The 16,230-nt window shown below is 45.3% G+C and overlaps 1 protein-coding gene across 9 annotated transcripts in view; it reads left to right on the forward strand.

Moving 5' to 3' along the window:
- The first annotated feature begins 1,544 nt into the window (after positions 1-1,544).
- The window catches only part of MTIF2 (mitochondrial translational initiation factor 2), a 34,419-nt gene continuing 19,733 nt past the window's right edge, over positions 1,545-16,230 (forward strand). For 2 of the 9 annotated variants that reach the window (XR_001357855.2, XM_006021575.3), the window contains exons 1-6: positions 1,550-1,672; positions 4,583-4,814; positions 5,967-6,087; positions 9,440-9,608; positions 10,109-10,269; positions 14,610-14,786. Coding sequence is in view for 8 of the 9 variants with exons in the window: in XM_006021575.3 (XP_006021637.1) it covers positions 1,611-1,672; positions 4,583-4,814; positions 5,967-6,087; positions 9,440-9,608; positions 10,109-10,269; positions 14,610-14,786 (922 nt within the window). In the remaining variant the exon portion in view is untranslated. Of the gene's footprint in view, positions 1,683-4,582; positions 4,815-5,966; positions 6,088-8,525; positions 8,594-9,439; positions 9,609-10,108; positions 10,270-14,609; positions 14,787-16,230 lie in introns of those variants that run through there. The other 7 variants (XM_006021576.3, XM_025201582.1, XM_006021577.3 and 4 more) reach the window with 7 other exon arrangements.

Consider the following 16,230-nt stretch of genomic DNA (forward strand, 5'->3'; position numbering starts at 1 on the left):
CATTCCTCAGTAGTACAATTTAATGGGTTGGCCTCAGTAATATGGTTCAATGGGCTCGCCTCAGCAGTACGGTTCAATGGGCTCACCTCAATACTGATAGGACTAAGTCCCCTTCCTTCAGTCCCTTTCGAGCGCTCTGCAGCTTCAGCGTGAACTAAGAGATGTGTGTTCACGGAGAGGGTGGTTCAGGTGATCGGCCTAATCTGGCCTACACTTGCAATTCTTCCTTAGTTGTTCTGCAAGTGAGGTTACCTCCAAATTGGGACAGTAGGTTACAGTTTTTATTGAGTGAGTTGCCGTCTTGGGCCCCTCCTACCCAAACCTGTCACTACTCCCAAATTTGGGCTTGGGTCTTACTCAACAGATTCTGCTGGGGTCAGTTTCTTTTGTTGACCATTTAATTACTTTGGGGAATTTCCTTTCTTTCCAATCTTTTCAAAGGCTCCTAGGGTTTGATTTCTCGGAATGTGGGATGTTTGCTTAAGGGTCATTTTTAGGTTAACCTTGTTAAAGGCCTCTAAAGATAAAAATCAAGAGTTAAGAGTTTGAGCAAAGCCCAAACCTTCTGCACGTAGGCCAAAACAATGGCCTAGATAAGAAGATGAATCTTGCCTTTTTCCTAAACTGGCTAATGGGCAACTATTACAAACATTTCAATATGACAAGGGGAGGATACGGACCTGACACGTTAACTTGCAGCAAAGTAAGCTTAGACTGGATATCTGGAAAAAACTTCTTTACTGTTAGGAGCGAGGCACTGGAATAGACAGCCAAGGGAAGTTGTGGACCCTCCATCACTGGAGGTGTTCAAGAAGAGGTTGGACAGCCACTGATTAGGGATGATATGATCTAGGGTTAGGCTAGCTATGCTTTGCTTACGTTTCAGTATGGGTATTTCCCATGCTTGTAGGCTCTGCTGGTTGCTCCCCCACCCCTCCCTTTGCTCTATGTGTATATGTGCAGCTATCTCTGTATCTAGATATAGCTATCTATCTACACACACACACCACATACATACATGTGTATGTTTAAGCCTCTCAGAGGCATTTTGTGTTGGCTACAGCCAACGCTGGGGCACATTGACTGGGGTGTGTCAGATCTCCTGCTAGGAGTGAAGTCGAGGCTCCTGGCTGCAGGGCCTCTTTTGGGGTCCGGAAGGCATTCCACCCCTCGGTCAGACTGGCAGGACTTGGCGAGGCTTTTGCCTTCCCCTGCAGCAGGGGGCACGGTCGTGGACCAGGACATCTCCAGCACGCAGCGACATTTCAGAGGCGGGACCCGGGCTGCCGCGATTCCGTGCGGAGCTTGCGGTGAGGTGTGCTGTGCCTGGCTAGCTGAGGGCGGCCGGTGTGAGATGCCGGCCCTCCCGCAGCAGGGATCGAGTCCATGCCTGTAGAAACCCTGCCAGCACCCGCGCATCCAGCAACGCCAGCGTCTTCCAGCTTGTTTCTAGCTGGAGCAACTGGGCCGCAGGCAGAGGGGTGGGGCGGGGCGCGAGGCTGCTCATTGGCCAGCGCAAGGAAGCCCCGCCTCCCACCACGTGTGTCCGACGCGTTGCTTCCCGATTGCTTCTGGGTTGTAAGGTCGCCTGCCCTACTTCCTGTCTTCGGATGAGTTCCGGTCTTCTCAGGCCCGGGCTGGAGGGCGGCTTGGGGCCCCCGCGCGAGGTGAGGTGAGGTGAGGGGCGGGGCGGGGCGGGCCCGGCCCGGCCCCCTCGAACGCTCCGAGCGGCGCGTGTATCCCGCCAACGGCCCCTGGTAGCGCGCGGGGGGTGGGGCTTCTGCCCCAGGCTAGGGGGAGGTGCCCATGGGCGGGAGCTCCTTGTCTAAGCACGTCGCAGGGGTGTGCAGCTCCGCGGGGTCAGATATTTGTTGGCAAGGGAGTCGTGGCAGCATTCATTGCCCCCCGCTGCCAAGTGTCCAGCCTCTGGGGATCCCCGTGGGCCAGATCCAGTGTGGGGTCAGGCTGGTGCTCTGCATTGCACCCATGGATGCAGCCTGCGCACGCCAAATCCCTGCCACTTGTCGGGTTCTCTGAGCTGCAAGGTTGGCAGCACCTACTGTAGCCGCTTCACCCTTGTTGCCTGGTGAAGGGGTGATCCGTTCTCCCCGAACATCAATGCTTTTCAGCTAGTCAGCTCCTCACAGAGCTCCTTGGGGATCTGCCTAGTTGCTAACTGGCTACTTGCAATCTCCTAACTGGTTCAATGTGGGCTGAGGTGAAAATCAACTGTGTTTTATGCATCCTCTGAAAGCACCGGAAGCAGTCCGGGGTGCTGTCCTTTTGTGTCTTTAAAGCTATACCCAATGTATTAAAACAGCAAAAATCTGATTTGGAAAAGCAAGGACATCCCAGTGTTCCCGTTGGACGTCATCAGTGTTGGCTGGTTGTTTTTTTTTAAATAATCAGTTTGGATGTTCAGTAACTTATGCACACATATGTAAGACCTACAGTTCATGAAAATCTGCAGCAAATGAAGTTTCAGCCTTTGTTTCAAATTCTGAAGTCTTTAGTTTTTACTGCTGCTGAAGCCAATGGGCAGTTGGACTGAAGCCTGCATTTCTAGATTTGGGTTGCAAGTCCTGTGTGCCTTATTAGCTTTGTGCGCCTGACACATGAAAGGAGTCCAATCCAGAAAAGCATCTGATCTTGAGTTAACAAGATTCAGTGTTGGAGGACAAGGGTGATAGCAGTAAGGTCAGGTGATTGCTCAGTAAGTCATTCACATCTCGAGTCCAGTCCATTGTCTTGATTTCTTACTGGTTGTCTGGTTACTGCCTTCTGCTTGGTGTCACAGGCATTGCAACATAAATGAGTTTTAGAGACGGCTTTGGATATAGTGAATTCAGGAGTTCAAGCACAAATGGCTACATGGAAGATGGCACAGAAATGTCTGAGAGAGAAGACACCAGGCATCAAGACTGGTAGCACGGTCTAAACCAGGCATGTCAAACTTAGGGTCACCAGGCTGGATCCAGCCCATGGAGCTACATGATCCGGCCTATGGATCTTAAACTGATCCCTCATGTGACACTGGTGCTGCTTGTGGCACAGGGGTCAGTCTGAGATGTGAGCTCCACCTTGTGCCTTTGCCAGACCAACCCTGCACACTGGCTCTGGGACCAGGCCAGTTCAGGCCATATGTGCACGGGGCTAGCATGCACTGCCTGCAGCACAGGGCCGGCATGGCAGAAAAAGATCTGTCTTTGTTATACAGATCTGGTTTGATATGACTGCGCTGATTTTATTACACTGGCGTAAACCTTTAAAGATGATCATTCAGAGCAGGACTTATGCAAGATGCAGTTTGCTTCTGTATGTAAAGTATTTTGTACCATTGCAGCATGCTTACAGTTAGAAAACCTACATCAATATAACTGGTGGAGGTGTTTAATTGTATAGCAGGGGCCACATCCAATATAGTAAGACCAGCATGAATTTTATACTTGTAGACTGACAATTCTCAGGCAGGGTACTGTGAGATCCTTTGAAGGATGTTGCAGTGCCTGGCCACTATGCAAGGTGTGCACCTGTGCAAGGAGGCGCTGGTTCCTTCACCTGCTGGGCACCCCGTGGACAAGTGTCACCTTGGTGCACCATTTCCCACAGCCCCTTCCATCAGCTCTGGGAGCATTAGAGGAGTGGGGGAAGAAGTTGAACTAAAAAATACAACTCCTGCCATCCACTCATCCAGCAGCCCCTGTACTAACTGCCCCTGTGCTTGGAGCAGTTTGCTTTGTTGCAGAAAACGCATGGGGAGCTGTGTTTTTCAGCCTGGCTCGTTTCCTCACTCCTCCCATGCTCTGAATTGGTGGGAGAGGCTGTGGGGAATAGTGGCTCCAGTTGCTAGCATTCAGGTCCCCAGAAGGGCAGCTCTAACTGCATGGGCTGTGCTCACTTGCTCAGGTACAGACTGGGGACAGGCTGTCCATGTGTGCTGGAAAGAGCGGGACATAGCAGAGTCCTGCGCTGAGCTAGCACCAGCCTCTGCACCTTCTGCAGCCACTGTCACCCCCTTCTACTTCCTGTAAGGATAGTTGTCTCCTTCAGGGATCTAAACATCCACCCTCAAGCTCCCCAGTGCCTTACCAGATGGCCCCTGCCAGTGCTGCCTTGCTTTCATGGGTGCGGTGCCCACTGCTGTCCACACTGCCACCCTGTGATATTTTTTTTAAAGGTGTCATGGGATGCAAGAAGTAAGCACTGTAAAAAATAACTTAATTTTTAAATGCGAGTACCACTAATTTCCAAAAAGTTTTGAAGAGGCCCTGGAGTCTGAAAAGGTTAATAAGCTCTGTTACTAGGTAGAATCAAAGAGACCTGAAAAGAGATTGCAAGTAACGCATTGACTTGTGAATAGAGACAGAAAGGGGGACAGAAACTTTTGAAATGAGCAAGAAGAAACAATGGAAAGTATCTGAAAGAAAATACTGCAGTTGCTAAATATATTTTGCTCATTTTATCTTTTCAAGAAAATGTTTTCTTTTTTCTTCCTTAGATTGCTGATTTCAAAGTATTGCTAAATTGGGAGATACTTTTTAAAGCTGAAAGTTGTATTTCAACATGTCCTTACTCTTCACAGTAGAAAAATGAACCGAGCAACAGTGCTGAAGTTGGAAAACCTGGTCCATTTACACTGTGCTTGCCGGCAGCTGCATAGTCTGCCTTACAGAAAAGTTCACAGGGCACAGTGGAAGCCTCTGCACCCATCTGCATACCCCACATTGTCAGCTCAGCTGTATTCACAGCTCTGGCAAGCAAACAAATTCAGCAGTGTTGCATTATCGCAATATAGGCTTTTAGCTACAGACACGGTAATTAACTGTTCCAACAGTTACTTTATTTTCTGTCTGAAAGTACACAGTACAAGAAGTGTTTTCATTGTATAGATAGAAGCTCTGTTTGTAGTGAATTTATTGTATGCAATGTAAAATTACTCTGGATCAGTGCTTCCCAAACTTTTCCTCATAATGGCCCCTTACTCCCAACCTGCAGCCCCATGGCCCTGCCAGTGCTGCTCACTCCTGACCCACAGCCCCCTGGGCCTGCTGTTGCCTCTCCCTCCCAACCTGCAGCCCCCCTCCAGTGCACTAGAACCAGGGCCCACAGCCCCCTGCCCTGCCTCAGCACCCAAGCCCTGGCTGACACCTGTTTGGAGGGGCAGCTGCTGCAGCCTGAGTGGAGTTTGGAGCCTGGCTCCTGCCCTCCCTCCCCTGTCCCCATCCCTGTGGGCAGCATGGCCAGAGCAGAGCCAATGGGGAGGGAGGATGCAGGCTGCCTGCTGTAGGCTTGGGGCTCCCTTTCCTGCTACCCTGCCCCCTGGGGCCTCCATGACCCAGCAGGCTGGACCTGATGTGGGAGGGAGCACTCCCAGCAGCAGTGGGGGCACAACTCCATGCGGTTACTGCCATACCTCACTTTGGAGGCCATGATGGTGTGCTCCCTTCTGTGCTGGGTCCTCACCTGCTAGACTGTGGAGGCGGCTCCTGCCTAGAGCTGATCCAGCCCCTTTGCATCCCGATGCCCCACTGTGGGTGCAGAAATCTCGCAAACTTAACTGCTGATGTTGCAACCCCATTTGCGGTTGGGACCCACAGTTTGGGAACTATTGCTTTAGATAGAGAAGTTTTTCTAGAATTATAAGACAAATGCAAATGAATTGCAGTTTCTTTCCCCCCTCCCAAATATGCTCAAATAATTGAAGTATTTTAAAACCAGATGTTGTGACACCAGTTGGTAAGAAAAATTGATTAGAAGTGATAGTAAAAAATATTTGATTGACTTTCAGGGCTCTAGATGAAAGAGAAGCAAAAATAGCATTGAGTAATTTTTATAGTTTCTTGAATAATTTTAGTATGTAATGTAGATGAAGGAATTGGTTTATAACTCATTTTTAAGTTTGCATTCTTATTTTTAATAATGTATTTCTTAATTTATTCTAATGTATGCATCTAACTCCTTTGTAGTGGGAAAAAAAACAAAAACAGAAATTATCATCAATAAAACCTAAAGTTAAAAAAGAAGTAGTAGAGATATGGCAGAACATGACTGTTGAAGATCTTGCAAGAGTTATGAATAAGGACATAGGTGAGCCTGTTTCTTCTTTTGAAAATATTTCACAAAATTCTAAAATATATCTATCTATCTATCTTATCTATATACACACACATGCATGGTTTAAAGCAATAATGGAGTTCTAAAGAATGATATGGGGAATAGACCTGTGCGAATAGGGAAGTATTCAATTTGGATTTGGCTGATTCACAGGACAGTGATTTTAATTCAGTGATTTGACTCACTGTCTGCATTTGATTCAGCTGACTCAGAATCAGAGATTCAGATCAGCCGGGGAGAAGCAGGCACAACTGGGCAGCTGCAGGTTCTCCCACAGCTCCTTCAGCTGTGCCTGCTTCTCCCCAGGTGGGGGGAGCTGTGGCAGAAGCCCCCATGGCTACCCTGCCCGGCCCCATCCCCTGCCTGGCCCCAGCCTCCCATCATGTAAAAAAAAAAAAATCTCCACACACACTGGCTGTAGCAGTGGTGATCAGGGTCCCTGGGGGCTTATGGCAAAGGCTCCCCACTGCAGCATGGGGCCCTGGAGGGCAGTGGGGATTGCCTCCCTGCTTGGCACCTGTGCAGCAGCTGTCACATCAGGCAGGTGCAGTGCAGCTCAACAGGTTGCCATATGCTGTCTGGGAGCTGGGGTGGCTTCGGCAGTCAGCTGGAGCCTGGCACCACTCAGCCCCAGCTCCCAGATAGCATGCGGTACCCTGCCAGGCCACACTGCACCCACACCACGGGGCAGGTGCCAGGCAAGGGAGGTGATCCCCGCTGCTCCCCACTGCCCCGTGCTGCGTGGGGAGGCGGGGCTCTGCCACAAGCCCTCAGAGGCCCTGATTGCTGCTGCTACAGCTGGTGAGTGTGGGGCTTTTTTTTTTTTTAAGTGCCGGAAGGCTGGGGCTGGGCAGGGCAGCCATGGGGGCTTTCCCAGGGTTCCCCCCACCCAGGGAGAGGTAGGCATAGATGGGCAGCTGCAGGTTCTCCCATGGCTCCTCCGGCTGTGCCTGCCTCTCCCCCCAGCTGATCCGAATCTCTGCTTTTCTGAATCAATCCAGAGGCTTCGGATTTGATTTTGACTTTTTAATGGGTCTCCTGATTCGATTTGAATTTGGAGATTTGGCCACTGAATCTCCTCCGAAACAAATTGGCAGCCGAAGCTTTACACAGGCTAATGGGGAATGTTTCTCCAGAGCAGTGGTTTTAAACCTTTTTTAATTTGTAGACCCCTAAAAAATTTTGAATGGTGGTGTGGACCCCTTTGAATGTGTGAGTATTCACATACTCTTGATTTAACATAATCATCTTTTGCAGACCTTAGACATGGTCCATGGACCACAGGTCGAAAACCACTGCTCTAGAGTAACATTTATTTACCAGCATCCACAATAAATCACAATGCCTATTGTCAAATAAGCTATGGCTCCAGCAATGCCTATTGTGTTAATAAAATTAAAAGAAAATGCTTGTAGATTCACTATTCTTTTTTTTTCTGTGTATATTTCCAGCTTTTTTTTTATGCTCTCCTCCTGTTACTTGGATTTTCTTTTCTTTCTCATTCTGCACCTTTTTTAATGAACAGGTAGAGAACTAGTTTAACACTAGCCCTTGTTAGTAAAATGTTCTACCTGTTATGTAAATTGACTGGAATTCTGTAAGTGTTTCAGTGCAGAACTGTAGGGCAGCTGTAACTACAATGTTAGCCCATCTTCCCATCAGACCTCATTTGAAAAGAGGTTCAGGTGCTGAGAGGTTTCCAGGCTGAAAATCTACAGTAAAAGACAACAGACATTGGAGCAATAATAATACTACAGTGCTATGATAATGAACATCTTGACTTTTCACAGGCAAATAAGCTGTTATAATTCCTCTCTTTTAAAATGCCAGGTGTCTGTTAAATAGAAGTATTTAGGCTTCATCAGTGTTGGGATTCTGCCTCAACTCCAGCTGTTGATGTAACTGCAGTATTGCAAAATGTGGAATACAAAGAAAGCTGAGTTTTATAATACTTGAGGTTACATCTGCTTAAACCAGGTGTAACCTCCACCCATGTAAATTGCAACTCTCCTTGTCTGTGCTGGGTGGGTTGCTGGTTCAGCTGTAGATGGGTGACATTAATGTTTATTTCAGGTGCAGTCCAGTGAAGCCTCTAGGACATCTTGGATCATCAAAGCCAGAGAATAATTATATTCGTAACACCTACATATTCTGGCAGGGGAGAGGGGAGTGTTAAAATCTAATTCTGTACTTGTGTAAAATTCCACCTCAGCAGCCTTTCTCAGTTTGTGCTGAGAACAAAAAGAATCCGCCATGTCTCTTTGTGTCTCGGAGATCTGCTGACTCATTAAGATTTCTAATGGTGCTCATGTCACTCATTAGCAAGTCTTAATTGTTGCAATGTGTTCTGCATTTCTAATACCAGAGAAGGTATGAACAGTGGCATGAACAGATTTGCCACTTTCAGTAGCTCTTTTGCAGCCCTCCAATTTATGATGATGAGTCTTAACTCCTTTGAGCTGAAGCAAAGAAAATATTGGTCTGTTCTGGACTTTTAAAGATATCTCTTGGATAATTGCAAAACAAATCTAATTTGTATGGGGCACTTGGTATGACTTTTAGTGCATTGGGATAGATTAGGACTACAGAGGAAGTAACTTTGAAAAATAAATCCATTTGCTCACGCTGTATTAGTGTTACCTGAAATACAGTGTGAAATTCAGACTTCTTATGAGCTCTGGAAGGCAGAATTTGGCACTTAATTTTGGCTGCTTCCCATTTACAATTAAAAGGGCCTACTCCTCTCCCATTTACAATTGCATTGTATACCTCTGACATTTACTGTAATGGAACCACCTTGGAAAGTGATGCAAGGAAAGTATTTTAGCAATTTCTAGTACATTGTAACAGCTGGAACCAGTATCTTGTGATCATCTGATTCCCTGTGGACTATAAGCAATTGTTTTAGCTATTTCCACTGGTTCAGAGAACTTAAGTTTTAATGCTATTCCTGTATGGTATGTGCAGGATATAAAGCACACTGTTTTTAAATGTTAAGCATAAGAATAAAATATGGCATAGCATTTAATGAGACTTTGGTTTCTGAAAATCTTACTTAAGTTATTACAGGAACTTTGTAAACAAAAATACTTTCTGAATAGAATACAATGGGAAATCATAAATCAACTGTAAAATGTATAAATAGTTCATGTATATACAGTATATGTAGGAAAAGTGTGAAAGCTGCCACTCTTCCTTTACCTAATTTGCTTTTCCTTGAACTGGACTATTATTGGATGAAAGAATATACTGTACTAAAGGTTACTTCTGTCCCACGTGTTTTGGAGGATCAAGTTTGAATTGTCTAATTTGTTTCTTTAATCAGACCATGTTTATGAAACCCTGTTGAACACCAACGTTGACCTAGACTCACTAACGTCAAATTCAGTCTTAGAAGAAGTATGGGTAAAGGAAGCTGTTAAAAAATCAGGGATGACATACAAGCAGAGAGAACTTAAAAAGAAAATGAGAAAAAATAAAGATGTTGTAAAAAGGTAACATTTTGATTGCTCTCTTTGACTGTGTTAATTGAAATAATGTATTTATGCCAATATCTTCCTAATGATATTAAAATTGTAACTTAGGAAACATGATACATAGCTGATAATTAAAAAGTAAATTTTAAACGGATTAAATGCTTTGCCTAGAAACTTAATGTAGGAATTCTGATTCACAATTATTTGTTTTAGATGTAGATTTTTTTTATGCAGCTTCTTAACAAAAGTTGTCTTTGCTTTCTCCAGTTAATTGCTGTATTAGATGATGCAGAAATCACAAATGTTGTTTGCTATAAAGGGAGCAAAATGCTTGATTTAGTTACGATTACTTCATTTTTTTTCCTATGTGAAGAATTGGGGAGAAGCTTGACTGACCTATTCAGCATTAAGCAATGATTCATGGCTACTGACTATGCATAACGATTATTATCACCTTAAATATTACACAAATAATGTTTCTGGTATTTGCAAAGCAAATGTTTTGCTGTTAATTGTAGGCCTCCTGCAGATCCAGCTTTGTTAACCCCACGGCCCCCAGTTGTTACTATTTTGGGCCATGTTGATCACGGGAAAACAACTTTACTTGATAATCTGCGAAAATCTCAAGTGGCAGCAATGGAAGCAGGAGGCATCACTCAACATATTGGTGCCTTTCTTGGTATGATTTAACCATATATATATATAAGTTTGCGATGCACTGTTTACCATAATAAATACATTATAATCAATTTTGATGTATTGCTGCTTTGCTTACAGTTTACTTGAAGAACAGTGCATGCAAGGTATGTTCTATAGCAGTGGATCTTAGCCTGTTTGCCATAGTGGGCCACATTTGCAGCTCTCAATGTGTTATGTGGGCCGTACCCATGCAACTTAACTTCTTGTGTATCCATTTAAAAATGTTTTGTGTCTGTTATCTGAAAATAATGCAATACAAATCAATATTTTGTAATGCCTCTCATTTCTACATTGTCAAATGTCTTTACTTATTTTATTTTTAAAAAGTCACATGGGCCACAGCAGTGTGCTAATTGTGCCATGGGTTGAGAACCACTGCTCTAATAGCAATATGATCTTGCTGTGAATCACAAGCCATGCTGCTTGGGTGCAGTCTAAAAGCATTATGCACATGATCTGCACTGTAGATCTAGATCACTTGGGAGCCATTAAAGATCCTGTGACACTTTGTGTTGAAATGGGGATAAAGATACCCCTGTTTCCAGGCCCCACTACAGTTTGGTTAAGTGTAGCATGCCTGCCTAAAATTCCTCTCATAGTCCCTATTGCTTATGCCAGGGGCCAGCAACCTTTTTCAAGCTGCATGCTGGAACAACCCAGCTCCAGGCCAACCTGAGCCAGATGGCTTTGCAGCACATCAGCAGCAGGGGGCTTTCCCTGTGCCCTAGCTGGAGCCAGCAAGCTGGAACTGTGCTTGTACTGCCACTGCTTCTCCCAGCCACTCATTCACCAGCTGCAGTGCAAGTGTAGCTTCCAGCCAGTGATAAGCTGTGCTGGGGTTGGGCAGGGGCTGGGTAGTAATGGGAGCAGTGTAGATGCATCTCTCCAGCCCCTCTGAGTGAGCGCTTTTCTGGATGGAAGCTGTGCCTGTGCTGCTATTGTTTCTCCCAGCCCTCTGCTTCCTGGCTGTGATGCGACTGCAACTTCCACCCAGGGGGGCTGCACTGGGGCTGGAGAACTAGAAACTGCTTCCACTTCTCCCCATCCTGCTACATCTTTCCATCGTCTAGAAGCTGCATTTGCACCACCGTCTTGGGGAGAGGGGAGGGAGAGAAGCAGCAGCAATGCAGATACAGTTCGCAATTCCTAGCTCCCAGGCCTGGTGCAGTTCTTTGCTGCCCAACCTCAGCGAGGGCACTGGCAAACCCTTTGGCTCTGTAAGCCAAATGCTATTGAATAACTTATGCTGTTTATTTCTTGGTGTCTTAGAGAAATGGTATGGTGTAGGTCAGCGGTTCCCAACCTGTGGGTCGTAACCCCAAATGGGGTTGCAGCATCAGCAGATGGAGTCGCAATAAATGTGCCCCCTGAGATTTCCGCACTCACAGCGGGATGCGGGGCTGCAGCTAGGACGTAGCAGCTCCAGGCAGGACCCACCTCTGTGGCTCAGCGGGTGAGACCCATTGTGGGAGGGAGTGCTGTGCCACCAAGGCCAGGCACGGCAGCGGTGGCGGTGCAGAGATGTGCCTATGCTGCTGTCGGGTAAGCAAGGGACTCCTCAGCCTGGTAGCCATGGTGGCAAGGCAGGGAGTCCCAAGCCTACAGCACGCAGCCCACTTCTTCCTCTCTCCCCACCAGGCTCTGCTCTGGAGCAGCTGGGCTCTGCACTCCACTCTGGCCACAGCAGCCGTTGCAGCCTGTGGATGGCAGCCAGGGCTCTGGTGCTGTTGTGGGGGTAGGGGCTGGGGGCCCTGGGCCCCTGGAGGGGTTTGGGGGGCTGTGGGTGGGTGGCACCTGGGGTTGTGAGGGGCTGTGGGTTGGGAGTGAGGGGTCATGCTGAGGATATGGGGTCACGCTGAGGAAAAGTTTGGGAAGCCCTGGTCTAGTGTATAGATTGCTAAAATTGGAATTGGCATCTGTTTGCTCTGCTCCCACCAAGTATGACCTGGAGGCAAAGTGCTAGGAGATGATTTGCCCATTTTCCTTTGTGCATGTTTGTTTATGAATAGATGGATGATAGTGACTTTCCCTTGTAAATAAAAAATTATTGAAGGTCATCTTTAGATCTGTAGATATAGATATATATCCTAGAGGTCCTTGGCAGTGCTTTTAATTTGTTCTTGCCTGTTTCTGTTGAGGACATGGCTTTCCTGTAGCTAGCAATTCTTAATGAGCTCTTAGGTTTGCTCAGTATTACGCCCACACTGATTCCTTGACAAAACTGGAGGCCAGACACTATAGCAATGGCCTCAGTTAGTCTGTTTTACATAATCCTAACCATATGTCCTGCCCACACTGAAGTTGTTGGAATTTCACTTCATTTCTTATACTTGATTTTTTCATAGCAATTAGACTTTTCTCCATACGGTTTCCCTTTTCTATTCTCAAAATTCATGTCTTTAAATACATTTATTTTATTTTTGAAAGTATTTAGTTTCCTCTCATCTTCCTCTATCTCTGTTTTTCATAATAAATAACCCAGGAACACATCCAAATACAACAGTAGGCTTTTATAATCTCATATACCAGGGGTGTCAAAGATCTGGCTGCAGAGCCTTATGGCCTGTGCAGCTTGTGGATCTCAGACTGGACCCTCACCTCTGCATTTGGTATGTGGGGCTGAGTTGGGTGTATGCATGCAGCATACCTCCATCATATCAGAGGCTTGGTCTTCCTCAGCTGTAAAAAGTTGCTACAGCAATAATTAGCAAGCATTCATGCTTGGTATTGACACCTTTATTTTTATTTATTGCTCCTTTTGAAAATTGTTATTAGTACTCATCGCTTCTAGGTAAAAGTCCATTTATCTTGCCACTTCCTTTGAGTCTCCAGTTGTTCTTTCTGTCTCCCTGATAACTTTACATATATGTTAATTATTTGGCTAAGACAGGCCATTTAAAATCACTCTGCCCTGCAGATTTCATAATGATTGTACCAATTGTTCCATAGCCACAGTAAAAAATTCCAGGGATACAGCGTCTCCCTACTTTTAATCCCCGTTTGATAGCAGGTGGGGCATAGCTTTCACTTCCTACATATACCCTGCTTTTTGAACTTCAAATACCCACTTGTACAGTCCTCATAATTTTTATCAGGGATACCATTTTTTTCACTGCATCTACAGGTCATCCTAGAGTATAGCTGTCCTGTGTTTTCTTAAAAGCTGTAAAACTGTATGTATGAAGATAGGAAATTGTTGTAAGGTGGCTAAAGACTTGTGCTTCATTTCGGAAGTCTCCATGTTTCCTATGTGAAGTGGAAGGAGGGGTGTTGATGTAATGCCAAATGTTTTAGGTTATTTCTTGATGAAAGGTACTATGACTAGGACTTTCAAAAGGGCCTAGGGCAGTAAGGCACCTGGCTTCCATTTAAATAGAAAGATAGGGCTGGAGACGGTTTCCTGGGCAATCAAGTCCAGTCTCTACATAGGTAATTGCTAATCAAAGGAATCCACAAATTAGTACTTTGCACCCCTGCGGTCAGCCTCAAGAAACAATATCCAAAATACCAGAAACGTCCTATAATATACCGTAGGTAAACATACAGGAGATGAGGGCACCGACAGTGCCTTGCCACTGCAGTGACAGTGAAAGCCTTGTTTAATGCTTGCTGAGAAGATCCTAGAGAGAGAACCGTGCTCTATGCTATAGAGAAGGCAAAACCCTGTACAGACCATGCCACTCTGACTTAGAAGAAAAATTCTTCCTTGACCCAAATTTGGTGATTAGTGTGACCCTGAACAGAAAATCAAGACACTCCAACCAGGAACCTGTGGGTTTTTATATAAGCTGGAGCACCAGCTCATCTCAGTTTAAAAACCCCAGCTTCAGCTGTGGCCATGTAGAGTGGATGCCTATCTGCTGCAGGGTCCTTTGACAATCCCAACATGTATAAATGTATCATTGATCTAAACTACCATTTGGTTTGTCTCCCAGTCCCAAAAGCCAGCATAGTTATAGAAAGGCGTATGAACTTAAAATACTTGGGAGATCATTTTTATATTACCTTTAGGATGTACCGCACTGTCATTATTTAGGGCCTGTGCTCATTAGCAGATTTTTTTTGTTGTTTTTTGGAAGTTATATATATAAATAATAGTAATATATATAATATATAGTAATATAATATTATTATAATTAGTAATATAATATATATATATTATTTTACATATATATATGATATATGCTATGAAAAGGTAGTCTGTTGGCTTCAGTAGGCTAGAAAAACCATTTTAAAAATAAAAATGTATCCATTAAAATGATGAATGTTGCACATTACTTTTCTTTATAATGTACTGTATTTTAAATTGTGTTTTGACAGTTCATCTGCCTTCTGGGGAAAAGATAACTTTCCTTGATACTCCAGGACATGCTGCCTTTACAGCAATGAGGGCAAGAGGTTCACGTATTACCGATATTGTCATACTGGTTGTAGCAGCAGACGATGGAGTAATGGAACAGACTGTAGAGTCCATTCATCATGCTAAAAATGCCAAAGGTACTGTGCATATTTTAACTCATTAATATGTTGGTTTTTTTAGGTATGCTAATGTACAGGAGTATATCATACAAGACCAAGCTTCTGTAGTATATTCCAAGTTCTTGGCTTATAGCTGCACCCAGAACCTTTTTCAGTATATTTTCTTGTCTCCATTATTTTTTAGAGAGACCTAAGGCTTCCCAGAACTGTGCCAAGTAGTCTCCTTAGCTCAGTGAGCTTCTTTTTCTTTTTCCTTAAGTTGTCTGGATTCAAGCTGTCCCCTCTGTGATGGTACTACAATTTAGTGCCCCTACAATTTAGAGAAGTCCAGTATCCTTAGGAAGATGCACAATTTACAGATTATTCACTTCCCCTACCTGGAAGGAGCATGAAGCTAAACTCCAGATCTACCTCCTGGGTAAATTTAAGTCGATGGCCTCCTAGCCTGAAGGTCAGAACCCCCAGGGCAAGTTTCTGCTTGAGAGAGACCATCTTTGTCATCAGTGCCAGAGAAGTCATCTTTTTGGAAATTACAGATTTAGAGACAATTCCAAAGGAAGAGTACCTCTCAGGACAGGGATCATCACCTTTTTCCTCATCTTTCCTGAATCTGATCTCTCATGGGGGGTTGTTACAAGTCTCACCAGTGTCCTGGCGCTGAAGTCCCCCCATCAACATCCAGTTGCAGAGAATTCACCCTTTCAGTGCCTAGGAAGCACAGGGATGAGCTCGCTCTCTGGGCCTTCTCAGCTGGTTCACTGCCTTCTCATCTTCACAAATCCAGTGCATCAGCCTTGCCTTACCAAGAATGTCTGTGCCAAAGCTGGCTGCTCCACCAAGATACAGTGCTCCTTGGCTGCCCCCTGCTACCTCATCCCATTTGTTAGTGCTTCTTTGACTTCTGGGCATTGAGTATCCTGATGATCTAGCCAGAACTGGAGTCTCTGTTGCTTGTCCTGGCTGTGTTGCACAAATCCTAGATCCATCAGTTCAACAACAACTGGGGAACTGACCCCAGCTCTGGGCTACCTAGCATCACCAATTGAAGGTCTCCATGTCAGACTCTTGTCTTTCAACTCTGAGAGTGACTGTGAGTCTAGGTATGCTTATTTGTTTGTTTCCTTCTGTGCCAGAAGCACTGACCACCACTTTATGCCTCCTGGTTTCCTGCATAGTGGTCCAGGGGCCTTTTCCTGCTTTTTCAATGTGGCCTCTTTGGTTTCCCACTCAGAAACTTCAGAAGCTAGTCACACTCCTTAGGATACTGTTCATTAGCTTGAACACTTGCAGTTTTTGCCTATCCATCTGAAGTCACATGACATTTAAGGGCCTCGGATGCATGCAGGCCTTGTGGATGATCTGTTCCCTTAGGAGCTATGTTCTTATAGATTCATAGATGTTAGGGTCGGAAGGGACCTCAATAGATCATCGAGTCCGACCCCCTGCATAGGCAGGAAAGAGT

Source organism: Alligator sinensis, unplaced genomic scaffold (assembly GCF_000455745.1).
Source record: "Alligator sinensis unplaced genomic scaffold, ASM45574v1 scaffold432_1, whole genome shotgun sequence".
NCBI lineage: Eukaryota > Metazoa > Chordata > Crocodylia > Alligatoridae > Alligator > Alligator sinensis.